We start from the raw sequence: 26,390 nt of genomic DNA, 5'->3' as shown, positions 1-26,390 counted from the left end.
GCAATGAGACAGTCGTCTACATACTGCAGAAGAGCGGACCCTGGAGACAGGGTGAGGCCCTCTAAGCTTTCCCTGAGTGCTTAATTGTAGATGGTTGGAGATTCAGTGTAGCCTTGGCACAGACGAGTGAAAGTGTAAGGCTTACCATTGAAGTTGAAGGCAAACCAGAACTGACTGTCTTTGTCCACTGGGACACTGAAAAAAGCATTGGAGAGGTCAACAACAGAAAACCATTTTGCTTTAGGAGGAACCTGTGCTAGAATGGTATAAGGATTAGGAACATTAGGAGCTCTCGCGTGGACTGCTGCATTTACTGCTTTCAAGTCCTGAACGAATCTCCACTCTGTTGGTTTGCCTGCATCTCTGATCTTTTTAACAGGAAAAATAGGTGTTCTTACCGGTGAATCAGGACATGGAACAATCACTCCTGCATTAAGCAGTGACTCAAAAACTGGTGTAATACTGTCAATGGCCACTTGGCGCAGTGGGTATTGATGTTTATGTTGACGGAAATCTGAGCGAGGGGTGATGACCACAGGTTGACAGTTGTTGATGAGTCCCACGTCATATTTATGCGATGCCCAGAGCGATGAAGGAACAGCACTAAGGGCAGGAGAAATAGAGGAGACATCAGTTACAAACGTGTCAGTGTGTGTATCATTTGATGTATCAGAGTCATCAAAAACATAAACAGATCTGAGAGTGGCTGTTGTCAGATTAAATGATTGTTTATAGAACCCGGTTGATGGTGAATGCATAACCAGAAGGTCACGTGTTGTCTGCCAGTCAGTCAATGCTTCACAGGATTTAACGAAAGGGCCCAAGTCTCTCCACTGATCCGTCACAGATTTGGACAGCGAGATGTGTGGGTAGGGGTGTGGCACCTGGAACAGGTGATCCTTGATATAAGACAACAAAACAGAAATAGCGGATTTATACGAAGACCAAAAGAGTGTGGCACATACAATGTGGTCATTCAAATTGTAGTAAAAATCCTTTTCATATTCATCATCAGGTCCTGTTGACACATGTGCTGTGCAATGCAGGTGGTCAGTGCGCATGCGCTGCGCTTGAGGTGACACATGAGTGTCAGCCAAGTCTGTCATTTGTTTTGCTTGATCAAAAGGAATTTTCCATTGATACACAAATAGTGGATCAGTCATGTTGGCAGTCAGCTGAGTAATAGTTCGTTGTCTTACCACTTTAAGTCCTGTGGGAGTGGAGATCAAACAGATGCCAAAAGAGCACATGAGGTCTCTCCCCATTAGATTTATTGGACAGACAGATGATAACAAAAATGAATGTTTCACTTTAAATGAGTTGTCAGAGAATTTTGCATAAGTGTGTGTGTGTGTTTGTCATTCTGTTGATGTTCTTAATGACTGATGAAGTCAGTGAGTGCTGTCTGTTGCTCTTGTGTGGGTGTGAATGTTCGTGCGGTTAGTGCAGAAAGCTTTTCTTCATTGCAGGCGGCGGTGTGTGTGTGTGTGTGTTATACATGTGTGAGTGTGTATCACTTCCCTTATTTCGTGCGTATCACTTCCCTTATTTCGTCGAGTCACAGGGGTGGAAGTCGTCTCCCCTCCACATGCACCGTCCCTCTCAACATTTTAAGTTTAGTGGAACTTAAAGAACCACCTGTTGGAAAACCAAATTCGGATGACCAATAACTTAAAAATTCTATGCATCCGTCACTGTATTTTTGTGTCATCATGTCCACTATCGGTCCCTCTGGGACAGGTTTACTCTGTTTTCCACCCATCTTTCAGGCGTGGTAAGTACTTTTATCTGTTAAAATATAGTCGTCACTATAAGTCTTAGTTTCTTTACCTGGTAAAACTGCGCAAAAACCGTATCTGAATTCACACTTCAATTCACACTTATATTAAAAGTGGTCTTATTACAAGTGGTCTTATTACAGACTTATAAACGTGGTCAAGATATCTGGATTACGATCTTTAAATGTTTTGTATTTAAAGTTCAACCGTTATTTCGTAAACTCAATTCTGTCTTCCACCGTAAACACTTCAATTATGGAGTATAATGACACAAAATGATTAACCAAGTAAGATCTTTAGTAATAATGTGACACACAATATAATCAGAAATGACCAAACAAATAAACAAACTTTGTTTCCCGTCTCTGTTTGTTCGACAATATTACTTGAATTTGTATCTAATTTGGTAAGACTTTCGTCGTCCCGTATAAAATGAATGATTGGAATTTCAACTTCTTACCCGATATGAAGAAATTATTTCTTTGTCTGGATCGTTGTGAAGTCAATCAGTTCCCCTTTGGCCGCCGGTCCCCTCTCTCTTTGTCTGACGAGGTATGGGGCAGAATCGCTTTTTGGTGGATCCTGAAGTGCACATACCCGGACGTCCTCGGAGTCCCGATGGAGCTTCAAACGATCCCACTTCTGACACCAAATTGTTCTGGAAAGTTTCTATGTAAATTGGGAGAAGAATTTGTAGTTCAATCAATTGAAACAAACAGAGTCTTGATGAGAATCAAAGTTGTCTTGTCGTTTATTTGCTTGCAAGCGGAAGATTGCTGATATGTAAGTTTCTGGTTCAGAGCAAGGACACAGTTATTTATGCATATTTTTACCATTACAAAGGTTCCAGGCCTTGGTATGTGCTGCTGTCTTCATGGAAGATGGTTATCAAGTCAGACATGAAATACCTTTGATAAGATAACACTTGTTATTTGGGTTTGGTGAGTTTGGATGGCGCCGTCTGCATATGTTCAGGGTTAAGCGATACAAGTTCTCGAAGCAGCAGTATTTTCGGTCCAATAAATGTTCATTATATATAACTTCTTTACCTCTCTTTCTTCTCTAAACCATACTTCCTCAAATCTTTCATCTAGTCCACGTAACACGTGTGCTGTGCAGTGTAGTTAATTAGTCTGCATGTGACATTCTGCATGTGGTGAATGTTGTGAGGAAAAATCAGATAGGTGTAATGTCGTTGTACCGCTTTCAGATGATACTAAAGAGCACTCGTAGATGTACAACAGATCTCTTGGGTCACATTTCACCATATGTTTGTATGATTCTTGTCTGCTCACTATCAGGCCATCAGCGCCCGATGTGAGGTTTATTCCAAACACACACATCAAATCTCTACCGAATACATTTATAGGGTAGGGATCAGAGTGTTTGACTGTGATGTTATCTAATATACAGGACAAGGGCTATGTGTACAGTTCGCTAATTGGTACGCCTCCTGAGCCAGTCTTGCAATATCTGCCTTCTTCTTGGGAGAGACAGGTAAAGTAGACGTACGCAGAACTGAAAGTGTGGCTCAAAGTCAACCAAAAATGGAAATATTTTACCTTTGATTGTTAACGTGACTTGTGGTAACTACATTACATTACATTACATTACAGTCATTTACGCTTTTATCCAAAGCGACTTACAATAAGTGTATTCAACATAGGTATTCAAGAGAACTACTAGTCACCAGAAGTCATAAGTGCATCTCCTTTTTTAAACAAGCATCTAAGAGCATAAACCCGAGCACAAACCAGAGCAAAAGTACAGTGCAGAAACAAACTAGTATGAATACAAGAAGTGCTAAGTGGAAGACTCAGGGTACTACTTCTTGAAGAGGTGGGTTTTCAGCCTGCACCAAAAGATGGGCAGCGACTCTGCTGTCCTGACGTCAGTGGGCAGTTCATTCCACCACTGTAGGGCCAGGACAGAAAAAAGCCGTGACCGGGTCAATCGACCGCAGGGACCTCTGAGCGACGGGGCAACCAATCTCCCCGAGGCAGCAGAGCGAAGTGGCGGGGGTGTAGGGCTTGACCATGTGGAGATAGGAAGGAGCTGTTCCTTTCACTACCCTGTAGGCTAGCACCAGAGTCTTAAACTGGATGCAAGCTCTTACAGGGAGCCAGTGTAGAGAACGGCGAAGGGAAGTTGTGTGGGAGAACTTGGGGGCGACTGAACACCAGACGAGCTGCATCTTTCTGGACAAGCTCCAAAGCTCTGATGGCCAACGCCTGGGCTCCGGCAAGTAGTGAGTTGCAGTAGTCCAGGCGGGAGATGACAAGAGCCTGGATGAGAACCTGCGCCGTCTCATCAGTCAGGAAGGGACGAATCCTCCTGATGTTGTAGAGCAAGAATCTGCAGGAGCGTGTAACCGATACAATATTTGTTGAGAACGAAAGTTGGTCATCCAGGGTCACACCCAGATTCCTCGCAGTCCAAGTTGGCGTCACCACGGTATCATCAATGGGGATGGACAGGTCTCAGTGCGGGCAGCCCTTCCCCGGGAGGAACAGTTGCTCGGTTTTGTCCAGGTTGAGCTTCAGGTGGTGTGTCGCCATCCGCTTTGAGATGTCAGCCAAGCACACAGCGATGCGGGTCTCCACTTGGGTGTCACCGGGGGGAAATGACAAGACCAGCTGGGTGTCATCGGCATAACAATGGTAGGAGAAGTCATGCGAGCGAATAACAGAACCCAGAGATGTTGTGTAGAGCGAGAAGAGAAGGGGGCCCAGAACTGAACCTTGTGGAACCCCCGTAGTCAGCATGTGTGGTTCAGACATGGCCCCCCTCCATGTCACCTGGTAGGATCGACATGTCAGGTAGGATGCAAACAGGGAGAGTGCAAAGCCTGAGACGCCCATCCCCTCAAGGGTGGAGAGGCGGATCTGGTGGTTCACCGTGTCAAACGCCACAGACAGGTCCAGGAGAATCAGGACAGAGGAGAGCGAGTTCGCTCTCGCGGCGTGAAGCGACTCTGTCACCGCAAGGAGGGCTGTCTTGAACCCGGACTGGACTGGTGGGGGTCCAAGAGGCTGTTCTGGTGGAGATAGGAAGACAGTTGGTTAAAGACAGCACGTTCAAGTGTTTTGGATAGAAAGGGTAGAAGAGAAACCGGTCTGAAGTTCTTGACATCAGAGGGGTCGAGCGATGGTTTCTTCAGAAGGGGGGTGACTCTGGCAGTCTTGAAGGCCGTGGGAAAGCATCCTGAAACAAGAGATGTGTTGATGAGGTGGGTGAGGAAAGGAAGGAGTTCAGTCGCAATAGACTGAAGAAGAGGGGAGGGGATCGGGTCAAGGGAGCATGTGGTGGGGCGGTTAGATGTAACAGGGTTGAGGACCTCGTTGGGGGAGAGGGGAGCAAGATAGGGTAACTATCTAAAACCTTCATTTTTGTTCAAATACATCTGGTATGTGGGTGTGAGTGGTGTTTGTCTCGTAATGTGTACAAATTTGTCATAGTCAGAATCTAAATTTAACTCACCCTCTGTGTTGTGATGTGTGTGCATCGGTTGGTCCGTCTCTGTGCTCTGCCCCGACGCCTACGACTCCCCTCAGTCTGAAGGCTGATGTTGAGCCCCCCCACCGGTCCGGAGACTGTAGGCAGTCTCTTCTCCAATGTTCGGATAGGCCACATTGGTCTCCAGGTGGGGTGTGTGTGTTAAAGTCTCTGCCCCTCACTTTTCTGATGAGAAAACTCTCAAATGTTTTTGAGTATTTTATTGAACAGACACTTAAAATAATTCAGCTGAATGGCTGGAGCTCTTTCCCCACGGATGGTTTGAAGGTCTAAACATAAGAAAAAGGTTGAACAGAGTATATATACGCTTCACACAAACTAAACAGCTCGTATCAGCTGCACCGTATCTCCACCCCCCCACCCCCCGGTTGGCATCAATGCCAAAGTCCCAGGCCTTGGTATGTGCTGCTGTTCTAATGGAAGAGGGTTAAGTGATGAGATCAGGATGACACGACAGAAATCTTTGAGAAGATAACACTTGTTATTTGGGTTTGGTGAGTTTGGATGGCGCGGCCTGCATATGTTCAGGGTTAAGTTATATCTAAAAGAACAACATGATAAATTGCCACAACAGTCATCACTTTCTTATTGAGTGTTGCTGCTTTCATAATTAAACTATCAAGAAAAAAAACATGGATATTTGTGTGAACTTTTAAAGCAGCATATTTGATAGGTGTTTTAGAATAAATACATGGTTTTGTCGTTGTTGCCCGCAGTCAGACTTCTTTTAATAATAGTATCATTAGTATCATATTAGCTCAAATAAAGGACTTGTAATGGAATGGTTCATGTTTTTGCAGAATTAATCCCTGTGCTACTGTCGATAATTCATGCCACATGACACAAGTTATTTGAATGCAACATGTTATCCCTGTACTGCACACCGCTGTCCTCAGGAAACAGATAACCTTCTTTATCACTTTCACCCACATGCATTTTTGTTTTTCATTCCTCCACGTGACAATGTGTTGCAGCACGTCCGTAATCATTCTGAGGTAAAGGAGTAGGTTTGATGAATCAAGCTGGGGAGGGACCTACTTTCACTCTTTTGTTTGAATAGAGATAACATGACAATAAAAACATGTACATTTTTCACCACTTTATTTTTATTTTTAAACAACAAAACAGAAAATATCGAGAAATCAACCTACACATAATGGTCAAATTATACAACAAAGATATTCTTGAAATGTTGTCTCTAGAATAAACACATATATCCTAAAATGAAAAAAATCATGCGATTAATCGCGATTAAAATGCTTTATCGTTGCCCAGCACTAATAAAAAACAAATATTGTTACTGGAGAAGCAAACTCAGAAGCAGTTGCAGTGATCTGCGGGTAGTTATGGCCAGTTGACTAGAGAGTACAGGCTACAGTTATGAATGTTGAAAGGAGCACTGGTGACGAAGCGGATGGCAGAATGGTAGATGACATCTAGTTTGTTGATCTGATTTTTGGAGGCGTTTACGTCACCATAGTCTAAAATGGGAAGGACTGTCAGAGTGGATAAAGGAGGCTTTGTTACGGTACAGGTAACCAATTCTTGATCTGACTTTGGAAAGCAGTGAGTTTATGTGAATGTTAAAGGTGAGCAAACTGCCAGATACCCAGGTACTAATCGGAATCCACAAACTAGAGTTCTGATCCATCCAGGGAGCAGTTTGTGGTAAGTGTTTGTTGAAAACCATACATTTTGTTTTGGTCGTGATGAATTTCACTCTTTTGCATGTTTGAATAGAGATAACTATAAACATGTACATTTGTGTGAACCTTTAAAAAAGCATATTTGATCAGTATTTTAGAAAAAAATAAATAAATGGGTTTCTTAACGTTGCCTACTTCATCACGTCATCACTTTCTTATTGAGTGTTGTTGCTTTCATAATAAAAGAAAGCATATTTGATAGGTGTTTGAGAATATATACATGTTTTTCTCGTCGCTGCCCAGTCAGGCTACTTTTAATATTAGTATTCTGCTCAAATGAAGGACTTGTAATGGGATGTTCTGTAAAATGGAAGTCTTTGGAAATGTTTTTTTATGATGATATCCACTGAAATTCACAGGCAATGGACAAAAGGACGTTCTATTGGCAAAATATGTCACCATATAATGACATATATTGTTTGAATAGAGATAACATGACCATAAAAATATGTACATTTTTCACCACTTTCCTTTTTAACAACAAAACAGAAAAAATCAGGAAATCAACATACACATAGGATCAAATTAAACAACAAAGATATTCTTGGAATGTTTTCCCATCATAAACACATATCCTCGACAAAGACAAATAAATAAATAGATAAATAAATAAAATAACCTTTTGTAGGGAAGAATTGACAAGAATATATCATACCACATTGCCAACGTAGGATGTGCATCTAACCAAATATGTAAGATTGAAAGGCGTGCAGCATAAAGATAAATGATACGTAGCCTTTTTTACTAGATAAGAAGCTAACACCAAGAATACACTGTTTTGGATTCATTACTATTTTAACGTCAATATATTTCTCAATCTCTGCTAGAACAGAAGACCAGAATATTGTGTTCAATGGACATGACCACATAACATGAAAATGAGTTCCAAATTGATTCAGAATCAACCCCTGTGCAACTGTTGACCATTCATGCAACATCACACAAGTTATTTGCATGCAGCAACATGTTATCCCTGTACTGCACACCGCCGTCCTTCTTTATCACTCTCACCCACATACATATTTGTTTTTAATTTCTACTCATGACATCATGCAGAATCAACCCCTGTGCTACTGTCGACAAGTCGTGCAACATCGCACAAGCTGATTGCAATGCTCTTTCTTTTCCCACAGGACAGTCTGACAGTCTGCTATTAATAACCTGTTGTGAAATGATTTTGTAACTATGCACCATTTCCTCTAAAATTTCATCTGAAATTAGCCAAATTGTCTCACAAACGTGATTTGAAGTTAGCTCATGCATGCGATTTTGAAGGCCTTTAGTTTTGAAATGCTACATCAGAATGTCCTGGTTCTCTCTGAGAAACACCTTGAGGTGGTCTGCTATTAATCCGAGGTAAAATTATTTTGTAACTATTCACCATTTCCTCTAAAATCGAATCTGAAGTCACACAAATTGTCTCATGAATGTGATTTGAAGTTCGCTCATGCATGTGATTTTGAAGGGCATTCATTTTGAAAAGCTACATCAGAATGTCCTGTTTCTCTCTGAGTGACACCTTGAGATGGTTTGCTATCAACCTGAGGTGAAATGATTTTGTAGCTATGCACCATTTCCTCTAAAATCATTCAGGAATGAGATTTTGAAGGGCTTTGCTGCACAATACAAATTGACTGAGTAAATACACCTAATTTAGTCAAACTTGTTTGATTTGATAATGCAGAATCAACTTCTGTGCAAATGATAACTATTAACACTAATAACACAAGTTATTTGCATGCAGCAACATGTTATCCCTGTACTGCACACCGCCGTCCTTCTTTATCACTCTCATCCACGTACATATTTGTTTTTAATTCCTAATCATGACATCGTGCAGAATCAACCCCTGTGCTACTGTCGACAAGTCGTGCAACATCGCACAAGCTGATTGCAATGCTCTTTCTTTTCCCACAGGACAGTCTGACAATTCACCAACACAATTTACCTCTGACTCAACACTATTCTTCTGCTATCTTGCCATCCACCCTCTTCATCCAACCTTCAGCTCATCGATCCTTCCCACCATGTCCACCCGACCCACTCAGTCCTACAAGTTCCTGATGAGAGGTTTTAGGGAGCTGGACATCCGTGGCCCCTGTGTCCCCAGTGACCTGTTGCTGACTGGAGACCATGCTTTTCCTTTAGCAATGAACAGCAAAGGCCAGGTCCTGATGGCAGCCTCTCTGTATGGCTGTGGGAGAATTGTGGTCCTGGGTCATGAGGGCTACCTGACCACCTTTCCTGCTCTGGTAGAGAACGCTCTGACCTGGCTGAGAGGAGATGGATCCACCAACCTGTCTGTGGGCATCCACAAACACGTCAAGGGAGTCGCTGTTAACCTCAGCAAATCCAGCTTCCAAGTCACAGTTGTTGGGGCCTTTAGTGAGAACCAGGAGGTTGGTGTGTACGTGACGGACGCCTACAACGTCGGTGCAGATGTGAAGGATCTGGTGGCTTTTCTGAAAGCTGGAGGAGGAGTGCTGATAGGAGGGCAGGCGTGGAACTGGTCTCATACGCACCCTAAGGAGAACACAATTCTACATTTTCCAGGGAATAAAGTGTCCGCTGTGGCTGGGATCTACTTCACTAATAATTATGGGAAGGTAGAGATCCTGCCTGTCCACCCACAGATCCCATCCTCCTGGATGGCTTTACGGTAAGTGTATACTCCTCTTCTATTTCAAATGTGGGACTTTTCTGTTAATCTAAAAGCTGCACCATTTGTGGCCCTCATCATGAATACCATATTATACAGCTAAATCACTGAGGCAATTTACTTTGTTTAATTGTCATTTAATACATTGCATTGTTTTGTCTAATGTTGTAATATTGTTGTAATATTCAAACCCATAATCCACGACAGGAGCATAATACGACACATTTCATTTATGATACATAATTTTTGTAGGTTTACTTACTTATTAACATTTTATAAGATTATCTTTTTTGAAAGTCTGTTTGACGCAGCAAATACATCTAGATCATTGGTTTCTGTGATGAGGCTAATTCATTGAGCATTTCTTTTCTCATATGTTGCTTCTTTACTCAATGTTGTATAACTTTTAATAACTTTTAAACTCTTTTAAATTGTTCAATATCTTGTAAAGCATTTTGCAACCTTTGCTTTTAAAAGTGCTATATAAATAACGTTTATTATTACTGAAAAATGAATGTAAGAATACTGATATAGGGCATGAGGATGATGGACGTCTTCTTCTCTGTGTCTCACTCTCTCCCTCCTCTCTTCCTCAATACAGTGTTGGTAAAGATTTTGCAGATGACCTAGAGTTCTTACTCCAGGGGGTTTCAGAGTTTGACCTCCGAGTTGATCAAACATTTTCTGAGGCTCTGGTCCACGGCACGCTAGCATTCTCCATTGGTACCACTGATGATGGACAGACATTCCTGGCAGGAACCTACTATGGGAAGGGACGAATCATTGTGATCACACATGAATCTCCTCTGAAAACAAAGGTGCTGTTTAAATTTCTTTATTTGAACAGAAATCGTTCTTTGTAAGTTAAATTGAGCATGTAATACAAACTCTTTCTAACACTCTTCATTACAGAAACTGACTTCATTTTGGAACAATGCCATCAGTTGGCTGGACCAAGGCCGGAAGGGGGCGGTTGGTGTTAAGCCAAAGCAACAACTTCTCAGCGAGTCAGGGTTAAAGTATGAGGAGACTGAGTTCAGGAAAGACCTGAGTGTATTCGTTTGTACAGCGTACAGCAATGATCATGTGGAGGAACTCCAAGACTTTGTGGCAGAGGGAGGAGGTCTGCTGATTGGTGGACACTCGTGGCACTGGGCACAGACTCACGTTGGGCAAAACCCAATGACAGATTTTTCAGGTTTGATAATGCACCACGAAAATGTTATTCTGTGGTTCCCATTTCAACACCTGATGATATGGGATTGCTGAGCATATCTATGTGATATTGTACTGGACTGACACTAATCAGGCAAATGTAAATACAGTCCCACATAATGATTTCCACAGCGCTAAATACTATTACTTTCAGTGTCAAAGTACAGCAGAAATGACAGTGGTGGGGTTCAAAATGGAGGATGGTCGATCTGCAGCAGAAGTACAAGAACTGTAATTTGTCACATCAACTGCAGCCAGTGAGAAAGTCAGTCAGGTGTCGGAGAACACCGATGACACCGTGAGGGCAAGTTGGGAACGACAGAACAAGCAAGAGAGCACACACACACATAAACACACATACTGTATATGAAACCATAGAAACAACACTAAGACCAAAAAGTGGTCCAGACACTGAGACCTGACCCGAGACCCAAGTCGGACTGGTCTCAAATAATTGGGCTGGGAAGGGTCTCGTTTTACTGCCACAGATCTTGCATCTGTGTGTCAATATGTCTGATATCTGAGTTGATCAGAACGGATCTGAAAAATTACTTTTAGGAATTTGATTCACAGATATTGAATTTGTTAGAATTGTATCTCCTGTCCATATTCTGGCTACAGAATATTTTTGTTCAACTCAACGTTATATTGCAACTGTTTTGTTTATTAATAGCACATCATGCCGTCGGCAGTGTAGCTGTTCTTTCCCCAGGGTCTGTTTTTTTGCATCAGGTCTGTATTTTTAAAAAAAATACGTAGGTAGTTTTCCATAGGGGCTAGAAACATTTTGGACCCATAAAGATCTCTGCTCCTGGACACCTCAACTCTAACCCTAAGCCAAAGTGATTATTGTGGTACCTTATCAACAGGCTACTGCTTTACACTGTACATCTAACACACCTTCATTAACCTAAATTAAAAAAAGAGTATAGAATTGAGAGCATATAGACATCACCTAGGCTATTGTGGAGTTTTTTAAACGTTGGTGGGCCAGTAGATCAGGTGATATTTGTTTTAACTGTGTTTCAGGAAACAAGATCCTGAACAAAATGGGCTTGAGCCTGTTGCCGGAATTCTTCAATGGAAGCTCCTACAAGGCCCCTGTGCCTACCCAGGCCAAGAAAGACACCGACCACTTCCTCTCTCTTCTGCGTCTCTTTGCTGGTCATGTTACCCAGGGTGAAAAACTTGGCAAGCATGAGGAGGAGCACCTTAAGAAACTGGTCGTGGATTGCACCAACTACTTGAACATGAAAGCTCATGACAGCAGCTCCTACACACAGGTTCTGTCCGTCCTTACTGACATATTGAAGTCCACCGGTATGCCAAAGGTGGGTCATGAATGACTTTAGAGTCTATGATTGAATGTATGAAGGGTCATGAATTTAGTCCCTTTTTATGGTTAATCTGATATTTAGAGAGAGTCAAACATATAATAATACAATGAATTATAAACATTACATTACAGTCATTTAGCAGAAACTTTTATCCAAAGCAACTTACAATTCAGTATTTATTTACATACCGTAGACGCAGCTACGGGAGCAATTTTGGGGTTAAGTGTCTTCCTCAAGGACACATTGACATGAGACTAGTAGAGGCAGGAGCCTGGGATCGAACCTCCGACCCTCTGATTGAAAGGCAGCCCTGCTCTCCACTTAGCCACGGTCACTGTCACTAAAGTATTAGTGACAGTATATCGGCCACAACTACCACCTAAACGGTCGTAGACTGCATATTAAACGTTTTTCCATGGTCATTTGATGAGTACAAAAAAAACATGGTGGTTGTTCTTAGTCGTTATGGTGACAAACACAGTAGTTAGGCTGTAAAGTGTTGTTGCAGCTCGCCGGGACGGATGGCTAGTAAACGGGAAATTAGCCAGAGTAGCATGGTGGAATTAGGAAGGTAGCTAACTAGCCAGCTATCTGCTAGCTAGCTAGCTAGTTTGCGACAACCTCAATACTTAAATGCTACACTGGTTACAGGAAATGAGCCGGACAAAGTTTTCTGTCAACTGCGCGTGTTAGTCGTTACTGCAAAATCTCACCTCTGTCTTTTTAGTCTGTTTATACGGAAGTTAGCCGGCTACATACGTTACCTATCGCACCTTCATCAACTCTACACTAGAATCCCATTATTCACACTGACACTGACATTATTTGGTCATAGTCTGAATTCACAGCCTCCACCTCCCAGTACAATAAATCTGGGCATGCCAGTCTGTCTGGCATTAGCATCCACACTCCTGTCTCCCTTATATTCAGCCTCAAACAAACACAGCCTCTCCCGCCTAATTTCAAAGCACTCAGATATGAATTTAGAGAGTCGTTGAAAGGCAATCAAAATGCTCCCAATCTCGGATCTTTCACCTTTAAACATATTGTACTTTTCACATTCAAATTCAACGTTTTTTTTGCAATTTCACTACGAATGCCCTTTGTTGTCATCACTAAGCTTGGCCTATTCATTCATATTGTTGGCCTCACTGGAAACCTGTTGGCTATCAACCAATCTGGTTGCGTTACAGGGATCCGTTTTAAGATTATTCATGTTCACTTTATTTCAAGGTGAGTGAGAAGAACCCTGTGAAGACACCCAAAGACCATCTACTTCTCAGTTTGGGGAGAGCGGTATATAATGTGTCCCCAGATCCTGATGCCCTTCTGCCCTTCCTCATCAAGCCTTCGATGCCAACAGTGGGAAACCAAAGGATCATGATTAATGCTGACACAGCAGGTCAGAAGTCACTGTTGTGAACAAATGTGTTAAACATTAACATGCTGACCTGTAATTTGTCTCTGTACAATTTAATATGCTGCAGTAGTGTGTGTTTGTGGTATTACATTGCATTGACATGAAGACCGTTAAGTGTCCCTTGTGACTTACATGGACCTTTTGCTACTCTTTACGTGTGCCAGGAGAGAAGACGTGGATCAGTACAGGCCTGTACCTCTTTCCTGGTATGAAGACCGAGATGATCATACCAGCAAACCTTGTCAATAAGAACTGGACGGTACGGTACACACAATTTAATACTGAGCTTGTTGTGTTTTTGTCAATGTTGTGTTCATTTATACCTCTAAGTAAGGTCTATTCTGTCACTAAAGACCCAAATCACAAATGTATCTTGTGCATTTCACCTCTATTAATATCCTTTTATGCCTCAATTTATTCATGCTATTCTGGCTTGTTTTACATCCATTGACTTACATGCATCTCCTACAAAATCTAACTTTTCTTACTGTTCTTCCAAGAAGTAACACATATTCCATGTCTCCCTCAGATCCAGATTGGTTGTCAAACAGACTACCTGGATAAAAAAGAATTGAAGAGAGCACCGCGTGTTCATGAGCATTTTCCTGTTACCTCAGAGAAGATGCAGGTGTGGAACCTGTGGGGGGGACTCATCTACCTGGTGGCTCCACCCAACACAAAGGTGGAGGGGGAAGAGGTCATAGTGCGGAAGGCTGTACCTGCTCCTTATTACAAATCAGGTGAGTGTGTGTCACTGTCTGTTCATGCTCCACAAAGGACTGTGAGGAGAATCTAATGCACATCATCCAGCAGGATGAACATTTGCTGCCTGGAATGAAAATTTCTGGTCTAGTTTACTGTATTTGTTTTTTCAATTACCTGTTAGAGGCCCAGAGGGCTGTGGAGCACTTGTTGACTGACTCAACTCGGTTTAGACTTTTCTTTTTCAGGTAGCTTTAAACAAATCATGTTTTATTTTTTGATTAAGTTATGTAAGTTTGATTTCATTATGTATGTTAAAAAAGGGGACAATGTACATGAATCAACATTCAAACGAATGTTAATGTTAAACCTGAGTATGTATTGGTTTCGTGTTCAGGGACACGAATGGACAATTTTTTTTGGAACTACTTTTTTTCCGGGCGACTTTATACAACAAAACAAAAGTTAGGTTTAGGCAACTGTTAGAGAAATTCACTCGAAGCCGATGTAAAAGTAATTATCACAGGACATTTATTCTTGCAAGAAGGAGACAGAGTTGAAACACATACAAGTCATGTATCAAGGCTGCTCAGAGGTCTGTCTCTGAGTCTCTGATATTTATATTTCGGATAACACACAAGTGCGTTTGCACAGAATCATTTGCATAAAGCTACGTGGCATGTCTTGAACTCGCCCCTTCCGCACAAGCAAACGTCATCTTGACGTTTAGTCATCCCTTACAGAAGGTCACAGTGACTGCTAAACAAGGAACATCTGAGGATAACAAGTGTGAAGAGATTTCACACAGTAGTCACAGACTTCACGGAGCCTTGTATGTTAAACAATAAGAACTGGTCATTCTAAAAGTTATTTTTCTCCAACTTTTCCCTCCTGTTTATACAAAGTATAACTACTAGATCAAAAATACAAATAAATGAATGAATGTCCAATCAAACTAGTAATAAATTAATGCACAAAAACAAAGCATCAAAAACAATAAAGAAATAATATAATCAAAAACACACGTATTTTAATGTCATACGGATTATCCTAAGCGTAAAATTTTAAAGACAAAGGAATGTCTTCACAAATATGCTGTGTACTGTCGCTTCCCAGCCCCTCATCACCTTGGTTGGAAATCTGTAAGTACACAGTCTGTTTATTCATTTCAACATCAATTCATCACTGTATTAGCCCTCTCAACATATTATGAAAATACAATCAAGATGAACCAAACATTTTGTAGACCCCTCCTGTTCTTCACCAGCAACACGTCTTGACCCCTCTACCGTATTGTTGCCCACCAAAATAGTACTGATTCAAACCCTGCAGTATTTGATTTCCCCTAGGGACCCCATTGTCATCTATGTACACAAACTGACTGAAACTGCCAGCTGGCGCTGGCCTTTTATGGTAGTGATCTGTCTCTAGGAGGTTACGCAGGGAGGCGCCATCCATAGGCAATGCTTAGAATGGTCTCACCACGGTGCCAACGCACACGTTCCACTCCACTGCTCAGACCGAAGTCTCTTACCTCCACAGAACCACTAGGTGTCAGCCCTGGGCATCGTCCATATCCATCAGTTGTCTGTGTGATGTTTACATAAATTTGCACCATTTCAAGGTTTGAATGTGGTATCTTGTTTTAACAGTTGGAAACAGATAGTGCAGAGTGACTCAACCGTTGCTACTAGGCGGTTTGAGGAGGAAAAAACAATCTGTAAGGCACATTTGAAACCTGTTGGATCATTTTCTGGTGTCAGGCGGAACAGAATTGTTCCCAGCATGTAATGTTAGTGTGGTTGCATTCTGTTTTGTTAATTGTAAATTTTATCTGCCGTATTATTCATTGTCAATTTTATCTGCCTATACTTCCCACCGTAATATTGAACTAATTATCATTAAAGCTGCTAAAGTAAAGCAAAACATTAGTTCCCCTTATCTCTCACAGCCCTGGCTGTCTAAATCATTGTTTACCAGTTCCCGCGATGTTATGTCTATCACTGAGCCCTTGTGCTTCTTACAGACACCACTAACCCCCTCTGAGCGTGTTAGTATCTTCACTGGTCAGACAAGCGGCCTTAGAGACTTTCACCTCCCTGTTACTCCAGACTCACCCAGAGGGAACAGGTGCCTGCAATTAAGAGTTATCAGTGAGGTCTATTTTATGCGGACAATTGGTTGGAATTTTTTTTTTTCTTTTTACAGTGTAGTCCCTCCCACCTCGGTGCATTCCAAGTTTTTCATGACCTTGTGCGTGGACTTTTTATGAGTCCTCCTGAGTGGGAGAGACACAACGTAATTTCTCTTCTTTTTAACATTTTTCACATATTCTGATTTAATTGTACCATTTGTTCTTTCAATCAACCCTGCTGACTGTGGGTGATAAGAATTATTAATTTCATGTTAATTCCAAATACCTCAGCCAAATGTTTTACCACCTTATTTACAAAATGTGTACTATTTTCACAATATTTAATTTCTGGTATTCCAAAATGTGGTCAAAGTTTTTAGTCAAAGCTCTCGCTACTGTAATAGCATCTAGTGTTTTGGTTGGAAATACCTCTATCCATTGATCAATTATTGTCAAACGATATGTCTTCCCTTCACATTGGTTTAATTCAATGAAATCCATGCAAATGTGTTGAAATGGATATTCTAGTTCTGGTAATTTACCCCTAGCTGGTCTTTGCTGCCCCTGAGGATTATGTTTCGCACATACAGTACATGCTAGAATTTTTTTTTTTAGTAGTTTGTAAAGTCATACGCTGTTACGACCCTGCTTATCATAGATACCATCCTCCCTTTTGAGCCATGGTCTCGCCCATTGGCTCAAATAGAGCCGTATATCTATATAAGGTCTTAGGTAATATTAGTTTGCCCTCAGGCCATTCCCAGAACCCATTGTTGTCTATTTTGCAGTTTTGTTTTATCCAAAAAGTTTTTTCTTGCTGTGGAGCATTTGTTTGCATGTCTTTTAAGATTTCATGATCTAAATGTTGTACTTCAAAAGAAAGTTTGGTCATAAGGTTAGTTGATGTCACCATCTCTCTATTTTATTTTATTTTTACTGTTGAGCGAACACATGTACGCATGAGTATGTATAGTTACTATCTGTATAGATGGTGACGACCTTGTCCTTGTCCTAGTTTGCATGCTTCTGTTTGAGCGTTTAGTTCAGCAGCTTGTGCTGAAGAATGTGATGGTAAAGGTTCAGATTTTAACACGATTATTTGTCACTACTGCATATACCGTTACATTTGTACCATCCAAATTATTTTACATGAATCATCAACAAACATAGTCATATCTGCATTTTCAAATGGAGTGTCTGTTAAATCAATTCTTGGTAATACACGACTCTCAGTTTCAGCAACACAGTCATACATGAAAGGTGTCTTGCAGGTGACATGTAAGTTATTTTGTTTTGCAGAATTAGAACTGCAACTGCATGTGATACTTTTAGTGTTAAAGGTAAATATCATTAAAGCTCCATCTGCTTCAGGTGTCCAGCACAATATGTCATGTGCTGCCATAGATTTATCATCAATCAATTTTGATAAAGGTTCAGTTAATTCAGCGTAATTAGAACCCAATTTTTTATAGAAATTAGTCATTCCTTTAAATGACATCATTTGTCTTTTTGTTTGAGGTTGGTGCTTTGAGAATGGCTTCTTTTCTTTTATCGTCTAGTGACCTGCCATCCTTAGATAAATCATAACCCAAATATTTTCCTTTTTCCTTCCAGAGCTAGAGTTTGTTTTTGCTTACTTTATGACTTTGTTCACAGAGGAACTTTAGCAACGCAAGAGTATCCTCTTTGCATTGTTGTTGTGTCTTAGAGCATATCAAAATATCATCAACATAAAGTAAGATTTGACTTCCCCCAGTTGGCTCGAATTTAGCTCTGTTAGCTGCCATCATTTGAGAAAAGATGGTAGGATTTTCACAATACCCTTCTATTATAAGTGTACTTTTCCCCTTTGAATTGAAAAGCAAACCAGAATTGATCATTTTTTATGCACTAGTATTGAGAAAAATGCATTAGCTAAATTTATCACAGTCATGAAGAGTTTTCTCTCTTCTGGCTGCAGTGATCACACCACTCCTGTAATCTTATCCTAGCCGTTGTTCTGTTAAAGAATGTCTCTGCATATTCTTATCTGGTGCTGGAGTGTCTGTAGTACATGGCACAATGCATGTCTTCAATTTATTGTTTTTGTACAGTCTGAGGAGCTATTTTATCAACTTTTTCTTTAACTCCTGTGTACTTTTTGTAGTTAGATCAAGACTGTAGTAATAATTTGGTGAGTTAGAAACCTCTTGCATACAACAGTCAATCGTTTATTCAAACCACTTTCATTCTCTTTCTAACAGGTTAACTGGACAGTTTTTCGTTGATCGCACAAATTTCTGTTTTGTCTGTCAGTCCGTTTTTGGATCTTATGATCGTTTCATTAGTTGTTGTTTTTTTTCTTCTGAGGTTAAGATAACAGATTTGCATGCTCCGGAATCACACAAAAATACCACTTCACACCCTTCTATCATCAAATCACAAATGTTTTTTCTTCCTGCATCAAACACAATTTTTATTTGATCTAATTCTAATATTTCTATCTTTATTGTTCACCTTTAGTCTGTGTCTGTGTATCAGTGTGTGTGCGTGCTTTTACATGACCTGATCTGTCTGATGAATGCGTTGTCCAGACGTCTCCCTCCTCCGATGTCCCACTCCTCGCTCCTTTTTTCCTGCCACAGACTTCACTCTGCCTGTCGAGTCCTCCTGCCTCTCCTTCTCTCTCTCTTTATCCTCTGCTCCGTCCACGGAAGCCTCCACGTCTTTGATTATCTCGGAAATACACATTAGAACAAACAGGTTCAGATATTTCATCAAATCATCATATTCAAATAGTATAATTTTGTTTCCTTTTTTTACTTTTGATGGTTACACTGCAACACTGTTGCTGCATATTCAACATATATATATAATACTGGTGGGTGTTGCTCACCGTATTCTGTGCCTGATCTGGTGGATGCTGGCTTGTAGAGCGGTCCGTCAAAAGTCTCGCATGACCCTTGTCAGTCCCGTCACAAGCTCAGTTGCTGTTGTTTCTGCATTTTGTCTGAGCACCTCCGGGACAGTGCAGGAGGGAGAGAGTGGAGAGAGGTTTCCGGAGGATCAGGCTGCTGGGCCCGTGAAGTTTGAATCTCCACGGGCTGGAATGTCTGGAGGGGAGACAGAGGGTTGGCGGACATACAGAGGAGGCCGCCTTCCTCACACTATTCACACAAATCAGAAGAATTAGTCATATAAGTTTCACAGTTTTTGTAAACCACATTTTTGCTTCGGTTAAACCTTCTTTTCTTTCCCTGCATTTCCCTTACACTGTTTTTCTGTCTTGTCAATCAACAGTTGACATCCCGTGGTCGTCAGTTTTTCATCTTCATGTACTTTATTTCTCCCTTTAAAGTCTCATCTTTATTGCTTTTGCTCATTTTTGAACCCATCTTTTATTTAGTTTAGTTATTTATTATTTTGATCTAAAAAGAAGATGAAGCTCTTTTTGCTATTAGTACAAATAGTTACCGATAGTTTGCAAAATAAAATCTCTTTTGTTCGCTAATTGAGTTTAGGCTTCCCAGAAACCAAGGCTTACGAAACCTAATAAACTTTTAAATTCCCAGAATTTCAGGTGTTTATCAAACCCATTGATAGCTTTTTAGATTGTTAGTCTCAGGTGTACATCACTCCCATTTGATAGCTTTGTGATCTTAGGTGTACATCACTCCTATTGATAGCTTTTTGGATTGTTAATCCCAGGTGTTCATCACTCCCATTGATAGCTTTTTGGATTTTCAATCCCAGTTGTACATCACTCCCAATTTAGTTTTTTAGATTTAATTTTGTAAATCTTAAGGATTCAATTATTCAATTCAATAGCTCAATCTACTTCTTTTAAGATTGTAAGTCTTAAGAATGCTAGTTTTTACCTGTAATGATTCTTCTACTGGCTCGGTTCACAAAAAAGGATCTCGTCACTCCGTCTCCTCTACAGCAGAATCCTGGCCTCCAAATGCCAAGTACTCTCGTGTGAGAATAGGGCGGAGGTCTTTATCAGGAGTCCTAAACTCCCCTGTGCACAGTTTCAGGTCCAAAAGCTGAAGAGAAGTGGAGGTATTGAGATCGAAGGACCAAGTTATGTTAGAGAAACTCACTCGAAGCCGATGTAAAAGTAATTATCACAGGACATTTATTCTTGCAAGAAGGAGACAGAGTTGAAACACATACAAGTCATGTATCAAGGCTGCTCAGAGGTCTGTCTCTGAGTCTCTGATATTTATACTTCGGATAACACACAAGTGCGTTTGCACAGAATCATTTGCATAAAGCTACGTGGCATGTCTTGAACTCGCCCCTTCCGCACAAGCAAACGTCATCTTGACGTTTAGTCGTCCCTTACAGAAGGTCACAGTGACTGCTAAACAAGGAACATCTGAGGATAACAATTGTGAAGAGATTTCACACAGTAGGCACAGACTTCACGGAGCCTTGTATGTTAAACAATAAGAACTGGTCATTCTAAAAGGTATTTTTCTCCAACAACAACAAATCCATCATGGACGCGATGCCAAGCGCCCGTCTCGTGGTTTAAAAAGTCCTGTTTTTGTTTGTTGGACCCATCAACCTCCTCTTCTGAATGTGGTCTTACTCTACTACACGTTATTTCCAATAACTTAATAAACAAAGCCCCACTACTGCACCTTCTTTTATGAGTATGTTGTATTCATGAAACACATTTAGTAAAAGAAGCAATGTTGTCTTTGAAGCAGTTTTGGCATGAGGACGTCATGCTGTATTCACAGTTGGCCTACAATGAGGCTTTTGACAAAAATCACGATCATTCAAAGCTTTGTTTTCATTGCGCTTCAACCTCGACCCTTTGTTTGTTTCAGGCGTGACGACAGCAGCTGATTGGTCGTTGCTGTGCAAATCTCCTTCACTGTGGGCAGAGCTGGAGTTTGACAACATCATCCTCACCATGCCATCAGACGTTGTTCGAGACCTGGAGAGCCTTGATGAGGTGGAAGCACTTTGGAATAACATCATGAGGGGCGTCGCAGATCTGGCTGTCATACCGCGCAGATTTACCCGCAAAGAACGCATTGTAGCAGATGTGCAGATCTCTGCTGGTAAGTGTGTTTTGCTGTTGCATACTTACAATTCAATCAAAGGATGCCTTCGCAGCATGTGCTGTTAAAAAAAATATGGTGTTTGCATTATTTAAATTCTTAAAACCGCTTAGAAATGAATACAATTTAAAGAAAAATCTTCTTCTGTCTTGGTCCCAGATCTACGGTGGTCCAGTAGTGTCGTAAGAAAGCAAGGGCCACAACGCAACACAAGTTAGCAACAACAGATGTTGACCACTGACTATTATTGCCGGCAGACTGTTATTCGGTTTGTTCGAGATGAGCCAGGCCTGCGTAAAATCATTGATCGTTGGGCAATACACACTGGTTAGATTTGTGTCGATCTTGATCCAGACTCTGATGTCATGCACACGTGGGCAACGATAACCTCACGATATCATGGCGGCCACAGTTTTTAGAGCCAGGTGCCGCAGCTATTTTTGATTGTTCTATATTGTATTAGGTACCATTTGTGTTATATTGTGTTGCGTGATTTGGCCCCACATAAGCCCCACTTAAATGCATTGATAATGTACTGTAGACACAACTATTTTAATACTATTGTACAGTATAATATAGTTCATACCATATATTTAACATATATTACTAAAACTTCTAATTGAAAATAATTTATGGATTACAAGTTTTTAAAAAAAGCAATATGTTAGGCTGTTGTTAATGATGAGCTAATGTAACTTGTGCTCACTTGAGCTCATCGGTTCACAAATGGCAACTCCTCTCCAGTGTTGCCAGGTCAGATTGACAGTGTTCAGCCCAATCACGACCTAAAACCTGTCGAATTCAGACAAAAGCAGCCCATATTTCATCGACCCGCCCGACGCTATTTTTCCCAGCCCAAAAGTAGGCAAATAGGGCGGAAACTAGCTCTGCGTACGACTCCGGAGACTCCGGAGACTCCGGAGACCATGTCCCGAAGACATCTCTGTTAATGCACATTGCTATTGAAATGTCAAACACACGTTTGTGTTACTAACGTGTCTCCGTCCAGGTTGGATGCACTCAGGGTATCCTATCATGATGAACTCATCTATAGCAGCTGAGCTGGTCAGACCAGGTGACGCCAGGACCAAAGGCCTGTGGGGAGAAATTCATGAACTTGGACACAACCAACAGAGAGGCTGCTGGGAGTTCCGACCACACACCACAGAGTGCACATGCAACCTGTGGTCAGTGTATGTGCATGAAGAGGTGCTGGGGATCAACAGGGCAAAGGTGGAGTAAATTAAATGTATTGGTTTGATAAAACAGCTGAGACCGATAGCTAGAAAAGCCTGGTCTCAATATGTGTTGTGACATCACAAAACATAATCAATCTCAAGAAAAATATATGGCTTTTCACTTGGATTACATTTGTTTTGTTCAACGCAGGCTCATCCAAAAATGACTTTAGAAAATCGAAAAAGTCGAACAGAGGAGTATGTGAAGGGTGGCAGGAAGCTCAGCGACTGGCATGTGTGGGTGGCCCTGGAGACATACATGCAGGTGAGAGACTATTACTGTGTTTTACATTCTGTAGAGAAGCTATGCTTGGGTCACACAGGAGTCCCCAGAGACAAACCCAGAAAATGCAAGTAAGGCTTTAAGTCTATGGTCACGCCACTGCCCCTATAAGGCTGGAAATGGAATAGAAAATGTCATTGTTTGGTGAGTAATGGGGAGAAAATGTTGCTATTTTGGGATCAGGGTAAAAAAAAATGCAAGTTTGGTCTGATAACTTCACCAATTCTAAGAGGTTTACCGTCTGTACTGTGCACAATACTCCTCAGCATTACCTGCACATCATCAAGCTCAGGTGACACCAGTTTTTGGTTTAATGTGTCAGCTTCAGCTGCACTTCGTCGGCCTGAGCAGTTGTTAGTTTTATGGCTGAATTTAGTTGAGTATGAGATATTGTTTAACTTGTTTGCATGTTCACATCAGTATGCTTAAAGTACAGCTGATAGCACAATCATGTCATATGGGAGTTGCCTTACAGTCTCCAACACTTTTCATGTCAACATTTAGATTTTAATTATAAATGTTGAACTTGATGGTTCATAAAGTGAAAGTTCCTTTTGTGTTCCTTTCTCATCTTCAGAAGAATTCTTCTTCCTTAAATCTCGGCTGGATAAAGTGCTGCACCTTGAAAAGCCATAATTATAATTTAGTTATTTTTCATAGAGATAAGTGCGGCTGAAATAGCCTCTTAGGACTTCACTGCAGTTCATTTGTTAACTCGCTCATAAACTTTCATTCTGTCACCTACCCACTGTCTTTTCCCTCAACATCTGTCTCCTTCCCTGCAGCTCCAGGAACAGTTTGGCTGGGATGCCTTTAAGAAGGTGTTTGCTGCCTACCACAAGATCACCGACTATCCCAGTGACAACGACGGAAAGATGAACCTGTATGCTGTGACTTTCTCCCAGGCTGTGGGGAGGAACCTGTCTGCATTCCTTAAGGCCTGGGGCTGGCCCATAAAAAACGCCACTGAGGAGAAACTCTCCAAGCTGCCTCCATGGAAGGACCACCCCATGGTCAAATATGACTAAACTTCTGACTGCAGCTGATTAAAACTGCAGAGAGGTGGGTGGTGGTTTATAATTAGGAATACATTTCTATAACTGGGCTTTTGTCATTTGACACATTCTAAATATATTAATGTTGCTTAAAGCAGCTATAAATGTTTTTCAGAAACCATAATAACATCGGGAGAAGCATAAGTAAAAAGGCATATTCTAAAAGTAAAAATTCTTTCGGGGTCATATTACTTTTAATAGTTTTACAGATATTTGGATGCTTCTTTTATGAATCAGTACGTTTTTTCATTGATCATTTGCTCTCAAGGTGTTTAAAGTTACTTTATATATTCTTAAACATCAATTCCTGTACTTGCTTCATGGGTTCTTGGGTGTTTTTTTTTCATACATTAACCCTGAAGGGTTGGTTCATCTTTTTGACAAGACAAGAAATTAATTTCTGTCATTCATTCAATCATACAATATATTCATGTAAATAACAGTTAGTGATTCAGGCTGTGTTCCTAAGACAGACACTTGCTATGTTTTTCCTTTGCTGTCAATAAAAAAAAACTAAAAATAAACACGTGGATCTTCCAGGCGTTCTATTTCAATTTGGGGTTCTGAGGAACCACATTGGTGAGGGTGAAAGTGACATTGCGGGTAGGGACTGTAAGAGAGAGGAGTGGAGGATTACAGGAAGTTACGAAAGAAATTAAGTTACAGCTTGTGGTTCCAAAGAAATAAAGTTATGTGTTGTAAAAGTGGCTTGATAGCATGGAGAGGAAAAGAGAGAAAGACCAAGATTTGTCCAGTAGCTTCATCATTCTCATTCTACCAGGTTCACCCAAAATATTCTCTAAACTTGTTCAATTATAAACTGGAGGCACAATGAGTGAATAAGGTCAAAATCTAAGGCTACAGCAGCTGCAATCTTGAAGATAATGGTTGTTTGTACCTATTCTAATTAATGAAAGAACAACATGATAATTTGCCACAACAATCATCACTTTCTTATTGATTGTTGCTGCTTTTATAGTAAAATGATCAACAATAAAAACATGTACATTTGTGTGAACCTTTAAAGAAGCATACTTGATACGTCCGGACCCATCATATTTATTTGCATGCAGCAACATGTTATCCCTGTACTGCTCACCGTTGTTCTCAGGAAACAGATAATGTTCTTCATCATTCTCACCCACATAGAGTACATATTTGTTTTTTATTCCCAACTTTGACAATGTGTTAAAGCACGTCTGTAATCATTCCAATGAAGTGCAGGAGGTTTAAAGATATAAAATGGGGGAGGGACCTACTTTCAGGTAGACAAGTGAGGTGTTCTGAGTGGAAGCTAAGATAAAGTTTACTCTTTTGCATGTTTGAATAGAGATAACTTGACCATAAAAACATGTACATTAGTGTGAACCTTTAAAGAAGCATACTTGATAGGTGTTTTAGAATAAATAAATGTTTTTTCTCGATGTTGCTCGCAGTCAGATTACTTTTAATATCAGTATTCTGCTCAAATAAAGGACTTGTAATGGGATGTTCTGTAAAATGAAGGTCTTGGTTAATGTTATTTATGATGATATCCACTGAGATTCACAGACAATGGACAAAGGGACATTCTATTGGCAAAATATGTCCCCATATAATGACATATTTATATTGTTCCCAACTTTATTTATTTTTTTAAACAACCAAACAGAAAAAATCAGGAAATCAACATATACATATGATCAAATTAAACAACACAAATATTCTTGGAATGTTGTCCCAGCATAAATACATATATCCTTGACAAAGACAAAAAGAAAATAAAAAGATAAAGAAAATAACCTTTCATAGGGAAAAATTGACAATAATTTATCATACCACATTGCCAATGTAAATGGATGTACATCTAACCACATATGTAAGATTGAAAGATGTGCAGCATAAAGATAAATGATACGTAGCAATTTGGCCTTTTCACCAGATAAGGAGTTTACACCAAGAATACACTGTTTTGGATCCATTACCATTTTAACGCCAATACATTTCTCAATCTCTACTACAGGGGTCACTAATAGGCGGACCGCGGTCTGGACCCAGACGCTGTCCTTTCTGGACCCGGACGTATAACTGATGGATAATTGAGAATTATACATTTTGGCGGAGCACTTCTATTTTAACCTGCACAGCTTTTCTAGTCTTTATGGCACTCGGTCAGCAGTCCAGGAAATACACCAACCAATTGTTAAATGTGAAAACAGAATAATAATTGTTAAAATTTAACGGATGTGGACTTTCTTTCTTTGATTTGACAGTTGTTGACTACACAGAGACGTTGTTACTACTACAGGGC

General features: G+C 40.6%; 1 protein-coding gene across 2 annotated transcripts; it reads left to right on the top strand.

Annotated features, from left to right (window-relative positions):
• Positions 1-1,598: 1,598 nt before the first annotated feature.
• On the top strand, positions 1,599-24,604 carry LOC137869420 (TRPM8 channel-associated factor homolog). 2 transcript variants are annotated; one of them, XM_068706850.1, is made up of 12 exons: positions 1,599-1,774; positions 8,918-9,659; positions 10,261-10,477; positions 10,572-10,857; positions 11,904-12,205; positions 13,445-13,613; positions 13,796-13,890; positions 14,161-14,371; positions 21,288-21,524; positions 22,534-22,757; positions 22,914-23,027; positions 23,831-24,604. In XM_068706850.1, exons 1-12 carry the CDS (start codon positions 1,660-1,662, stop codon positions 24,071-24,073), a joined length of 2,955 nt encoding a protein of 984 aa, XP_068562951.1. In that variant the 5' UTR covers positions 1,599-1,659; the 3' UTR covers positions 24,074-24,604. The 2 variants fall into 2 exon arrangements, with proteins under 2 accessions (XP_068562951.1, XP_068562952.1); XM_068706851.1 differs by lacking the exon at positions 1,599-1,774 and adding an exon at positions 6,878-6,962.
• Positions 24,605-26,390: the final 1,786 nt, after the last annotated feature.

This window comes from Cebidichthys violaceus, unplaced genomic scaffold, assembly GCF_023349555.1.
Source record: "Cebidichthys violaceus isolate CVI_PGR_0920_01 unplaced genomic scaffold, fCebVio1.0.p SCAF_1, whole genome shotgun sequence".
In the NCBI taxonomy this organism is placed as follows: Eukaryota; Metazoa; Chordata; class Actinopteri; order Perciformes; family Stichaeidae; genus Cebidichthys; species Cebidichthys violaceus.
This window is presented reverse-complemented; position numbering and strand designations above follow the sequence as displayed.

What these genes read in the sequence shown, in the direction of transcription:
- LOC137869420 (XM_068706850.1), top strand. Translation starts at nt 1,660, where the DNA reads ATGACCAATAACTTAAAAATTCTATGCATCCGTCACTGTATTTTTGTG. An exon ending in AGATGTGCAGATCTCTGCTG is followed by an intron (nt 21,525 to 22,533) that starts GTAAGTGTGTTT and finishes GTCTCCGTCCAG; the next exon opens with GTTGGATGCACTCAGGGTAT. An exon ending in TGGGGATCAACAGGGCAAAG is followed by an intron (nt 22,758 to 22,913) that starts GTGGAGTAAATT and finishes TGTTCAACGCAG; the next exon opens with GCTCATCCAAAAATGACTTT.